The 6,000-nt window shown below is 39.4% G+C and overlaps 1 protein-coding gene across 4 annotated transcripts in view; it reads right to left on the bottom strand.

The window, feature by feature from the left end:
• Window positions 1-6,000, bottom strand: part of PPP4R3B (protein phosphatase 4 regulatory subunit 3B) — a 61,319-nt gene that overhangs the window by 18,096 nt on the left and 37,223 nt on the right. For all 4 annotated transcript variants that reach the window (XM_077486041.1, XM_077486040.1, XM_077486039.1 and 1 more), the window contains exons 12-14: window positions 5,489-5,658; window positions 3,486-3,625; window positions 228-412 (exon numbers count right to left, since the gene is read on the bottom strand). In XM_077486041.1, coding sequence (XP_077342167.1) covers window positions 228-412; window positions 3,486-3,625; window positions 5,489-5,658 — 495 coding nt within the window. The remainder of the gene's footprint in view (window positions 1-227; window positions 413-3,485; window positions 3,626-5,488; window positions 5,659-6,000) is intronic.

Below are 6,000 nucleotides of genomic sequence, written 5' to 3' on the forward strand. Positions count from 1 at the left end.
TGTCTGGACAGTGCCGATTGGCCCTGTGAAGATCACATGCAAAGGCCCCCCCCACCAAGGCCGGTAACCATGGCTGTTTCACAAAGCCACACTCGGACACACCGGTCTTGTTGGTGGACAACTCCCATCTGAGATCTCAGGCAAAGTAAAAGCACTGTCAGAGGACCAAATCCTGCCAATCAAAAGAGCCGTTTGGGTAAAGTAGCTCTTTAATAACAAATCTTTACCTTTTTTTGTTTCCATGAATTTCTCATAACTGTCAGGAAAGTCATCCTCTGCTTTAGACTTTTCAACAGGCGGTACGACAGCTTCACCCTCTTCATCCTCCTCTTCATTGAACCATAACTCTTCATCTTCGTCCAGCGCTCTGGCATCCCTGCGAAATCTGTTGCTGCGCAATATAGATGGTACACTATACAAGAATAAAGAATAAAAGGGGTTAGCGAGTTTTCAAATCATCACAAATAGTTAAAAAGTCTATCTAGAGCCAACAGCTCTTGTTCCCTTTAATACAGTAGTGAAGGCATAGAGCCATTGTTAGGTTTATATTGCTGCCAGTGTCCCTGCTTTGGAGATCATCCTTTCACCCATTTGTCCTCTGTCACCAAGACAGAAAGTGATAGGAATTTCAACATTTTAAGTTGTCACCAGAACAGAAAGAGGGGGAATCCTCAAAATGGAGCAACTTCTCTTTTACCTTACCAAAAGTGGAAGATAAATACATAACCATTAAATCCTATAATGCTTTTCACACTGGTGGCGTTTTTCATGCATGTTTGGTGAGGTAAAAAAAAAAAAAAAAAAACCACACCATACCACTCCATTGATACAATGTGAAACCACATAAAGTGTCAAAAATGCACCCACGGTTGCGTTTGAGTTGCAGGCCCTCATTTTCACAGGAGCAAAATGCAACGGAAACGTGGCAAAAACGCATATGCATTTTTACCACTTTTTGCAACAAAACTGTGAAATCAGCATTATTCTGGTGACAACTGTGCAAGAGGGATTTATCTTACTTCAGAGAGCTTTCCTGTAACACCCTGTTTGTGTTAATGAGACAGAAGTGAAAGAACTCCGATGGAACCCAGAAAACTGACACGTCTCCTATCTAAAGATGAAGACACTTTTCCCTTTAAATCGTGTTTTATGATAGAAACAAAACTAACTTTTGCTATATGCTGCCTTTTTATAAACTGAATATAAAGCAAAAAGTTAAAAGAAAAGTGTCATCAGAAAACCTGTATAAAAAAAAAAAAAAAAAAAAAAAACCTTGAGAAAATAGTTGTCAACAGGACAGGAAACCCTCCCAAAAAAGACCCCACAGATGTTTTAAGAATTTCCATAAAAAAAAAAAAAAAACCATTTGGCTTTAGATATATTTTAACCACTTCCTGGCCGCCTTATTGTGAAAATACAGCCGTGGGGTGGTTCTCCAGTTCTGGGAGGGCATCCAGGGACATCCTCCCAGTCACGAGCAGTGGCATTAACCTTGTGACTGGTAATCGGTAGCTGCGAGCAGCCCAGGTGTCATGTGATCGCTATGACTGATCACATAATAACATGTAAAACGGTCATGAATGGCTTTGCTTAATATTGTGCTCTCTGATCGGTCACAGTACATTAGTACACGGCAATTCACAGCAGCCAAATCACAGAAATAATAGTATGCAAGCTGTCATGCATAAAAGTCATTCATAACAGCTAAAAAGTTTGCCGTTACAGTGACCCTCACTAACAATCGGTGTGTTAAAAAATAAAATCCAGATCACCTTTCAGGAGTAGTGCAGAGTCACTACGGTGACACATATGCCACAAATGCAAAGCCAAGCATCACAGCCATGGCAGGTGTACACAGCTAAATGGGGTAGTGGTCGAGGGGTGGTAAAACGGACTAAACTTTGAGGATTTACCACCCCTCAACCTTACGTGTAAATGAGCCCCAATAGCGCAGCCTTTCACCAGTTTTCGATCACCATCACGCCAGCCATAGTGTAGCTAGAGTCAGTGTTCCCAATTTGCCTATTTATTGAGCTCGTTTTTGCTTGTTGCCTGGACCAATCCTTTGCCTGTATGCTGACCATGTCTCTGCCTGGGTGTGAACTGACTCATCTACATGTCCAACTGACTATGTTCCTGCAAGACACCAGTCCCAGCCATCCCCCGTGGACAACTGCACTCCTGCTACCAAAGAAAAACGATTTTCTTCTTTCTTTAGCCTCATTTACTTCCTGGCCAGTAAACCTGGCATTCCTAGGGGCAGTCATGTACCAGTAGGCTTGTCTATAGTCCCTGACTGCTCGTATAGAAGGTACCTTTAAAGTACATTGATTTTAATACGACTGGTTGATTTGTGGGATACATAAGATACAATGTCCGGTACATAATCAGTCCAGACAATGAAAAAGTCTCACACATGTGGTATCTCCATAGTGAGGAGTATCTAAGGAGTATAATAATGTGTTATGGGTTGTAATTGTAGTATGCCCATGCTGTATGTGAAAAATATTTTATTAAAATTGACTGTGTAAAAAAAATACATTTCATTTTCATCATGCATTTTCCAAGTTTCCAACATGTGGCAAAAAAAATTAAAGTCTTTAAAAGACTCATGCCTCTTTAGAAAATACCTTGGACTGTTTGCTTTCCAAAAGGGGGTCATTTTACAGCCAATTCTAATGTCCTGGCGCTCCAGGGCTTCCAAAAACGCGATAGGTAGTCAGGAACTTAGATGCATTATTTAAGGCCGCTTAGAAAGTCTGAAGGTGCTCCTTTGATTTTGGGTCCTCTCTAGGTGGCTAGGCTGTGAAAGTCTCACATTTGGTATCTCATCTCCATACTGGGAGGAGTAGCAGAATGTGTTTGGGGTGCAATTCTAAGTATGTTTATGGTGCGTGTTAGAAATATATCTTAACAACTTTGTGTAAAAAAGGAAGTGTTCAGTGGAATGGCATATTCATTTACAGCAAACCATTTCTGCTGAAAACAAAATGTCAAATCATGCTCAACACTTTAGAACTCTGCATATCAAACTCTTCAGCTGCATTTCCACCTATGTCTTTTCCATTAAAACCAACAAACCTATCCACAAACTATGCATATGCAAAACACTTTATACTGAATGTCAGCATGCATTATAATGCTTGTTGAAGCTCAGCATGATGCAAAGGGTGTGAATCCAGCCTGCGTGTTTTTCCACTAGTAGATTAATCCAGTCACTCTAAAGCATGGCCTGAAAATGGGGTCTAATGGCTCATTCATCACAACAGCATGGGGAAATGTTGGATGCACATTTGCATTTGTATATGGACATTAGCTGTTCCTTTCTAACACCAATAGGAAAAAAAAAAAACATTTTTTTTCAATACTCTGAAACAAAAAAGTGCCCAGTGCGTACAGAGCCGACTGAAAACAATGCATCTGAACATTTGCAACATGCTCACAATGTGAATATGTCCTAAGAAATAAAATGGCATCAGACTCACCTGTTTAGTTTCTGACTTTGTCTGTCTTTTTCTTGCTCATACTTTGTTTTCAGCCCCTTGAAGGTTTGAACATATTCAATAGGCTCAAGAGCCTTGTAGAAATTTTCAACTATATTTGCTGTCAGAGACTTTATATCTTCCTAGAAGGGTGGAAACCAAAAAGGGTAATCAGTTTCAACAATACATGGAAGTCAAATCTATGCCTGAGCAATAATATTGTAGGGCAAAACAGCTTTGCTTTATTCCCCTCATCCTCAGCAGCATGTAATTACTTTTATTTTGATGCTCCCACTACCCTGTTAAAGTGTTACTAAACCCAGGACTCTGCATTCATTATAACCGGTCTCTCACAGTACACAGAACATGAAAATGCAATTATTTTAGTAAATATAAACTGATAAATACCTTTTCTCATCAGTAGTATATAGCAGTCTTGTGACTTCTATCAGTTCCTAGTAAACCTTGTGGGAGTTTTCATACTGCACTGATCCTCTGTCTGGACAGTGCTGATTGGCCCTTTGCTGAACACATGTACCCTCCCAAGAAAAAAAAAAAAACTCTCCAGCAATACACAAACTGAGCATGTGCAGTCAAGTCCACTGGCTCTGTAAATTTCAGGTTAATTTTTTTCTTTGAGACAGTGGAAGAAGGGGAGAATCAGAAGACAGGATCAAACAGCCTTTATACACAATGCAAAGGATTAACCCCTTAGGTTCCACAGTGAGTATAACAAGCATGCTTTACTGCATATACAGATTGATTTTACTGTTGTGGGTTTAGTAACACTTTAAGCACAGGGGAGCTGAAAAAAAAAAAAAAAATTACGCAATACTTCCCAGGTATCGGGGAGCATGTGACACTGCTGGGGCAATCAGTACTGTCAGGTGGGGAGTCCACGGCCCCATCTAGACCAGGACTCTGCGGACTCATAACTTCTACAGGCATTTCCTTTGCTCCTGGCAGCTAAACTAAGCAGTGGGGGGGATCACCACTGGGTTTTTATTTTATATGAATGAAAGACTAAATAAAAAAAAAAAAAAAAAAAAAAAAAAACTTTTTCACTTTCTGCTATAAAACATATCCAATCATAAAAATCTCTTTATAAATTTAGGCCAAAATTTATCCTGCTGCACATTTTTGGTATATATTGGTTTGTGTGAAAGTTATAGTGCCTAAAATCTATAATATATATATATATATATATATATATATATATATATATATATATATATATATATATATATATATATATATATATATATATATATATATATATCACACACACACACACACACACACACATACATACACACACACACTGGAATTTTGATTTATTTTTTTATGTACTAAAAATGGCGGCAATCAGCGACTTATAGCAGGACTGTGATAGTGCAGCAGCCCATCTGACACTGACACATTGTGGACGCTGACATCACCAGTGACACCAATATAGTGATCAGTGCTAAAAATATTCACGGTCACTGTACTAATGACCCTGGCTGGGAAGGGGTTAAAATCGAGGGGCAATCAAGGGGTTAATTGTGTGCCTAGCCAGTGGTAATGTGTTTACGGTGTGCTGCTTTGTACTACAGATCGATCAATTTATTTTTCTGGCTTAGCATGAAGAAACAAACAATGCGACTACTATGATTTGACAAAGCTGATCAGGAGGTCCCCCGCCTTGAATCATTGGCTGGGATCTGATGGACGCCTGCTGTGACAAATCACAGGGGAGTAGGCTGGTATGCACCACCCTCAAACCTGGAAACAGGTAAAGATCTACCAGTACATCGCTGTGCCTGTAAGCTGCTGCCCCGCCAGAGTAAAAGTACTGTGGCAGGTCGGAAAATAGTTAAACTACACAAGAAGACTTTGCTGTGGTAACACCCATGTACAGTAAACCTAAATCCCATTTGGAATGCACACCAACTTGCCTGCTTAGTATTACTTTGAACAGACTAATTTTTGACCAAAGAGCGGGTTTAGGATTATAGTATACTCACCACTCTGATAAATTCGAATAGTTCTATTATAGCAGAGTTCAACAGGTTATATCTAGTACCATTGTCCAGAAGTGCATTAATAACTGGCTCAAAAAGGTTTCCCTTTATGATGTAGCGGTTGTAGAATTCATCTTTCAAACCAATTATCCTCCTCATGAAACGTAAGGCGCCTAGAGAGAGGAAATACAAAAAAAAAAGAGCTAAAATAAATGCTGTAAAAGACTACAAAAACTATACATATATGTTACCCTATAAAAAATACTTAGTAAAAGATTTTAAACAATCTTTTTTTGGACAGATCAGATTTTATCTCTGCAATCTGCTGATGAAATACCATACGTTCCAAAGGACAATCCACAGAGCATGCTGTATCACCTGCCTTGTGCCAGACATCCCTAAGCTGAAAAGGTAGGTTTGATCTCTCAGCTGTTTTGGTTGTGGCAAGGAAGCCACAAGAGCCTGGCAAGGTTTTTTTAATGCCTTTTTGCATTAAAACTGAGCGATAGACAAAT

The sequence above is a fragment of the Lithobates pipiens genome, unplaced genomic scaffold (assembly GCF_037356315.1).
Source record: "Lithobates pipiens isolate NorthernLeopardFrog02 unplaced genomic scaffold, aLitPip1_a1.2 Scaffold_18, whole genome shotgun sequence".
NCBI classification, from domain to species: Eukaryota; Metazoa; Chordata; class Amphibia; order Anura; family Ranidae; genus Lithobates; species Lithobates pipiens.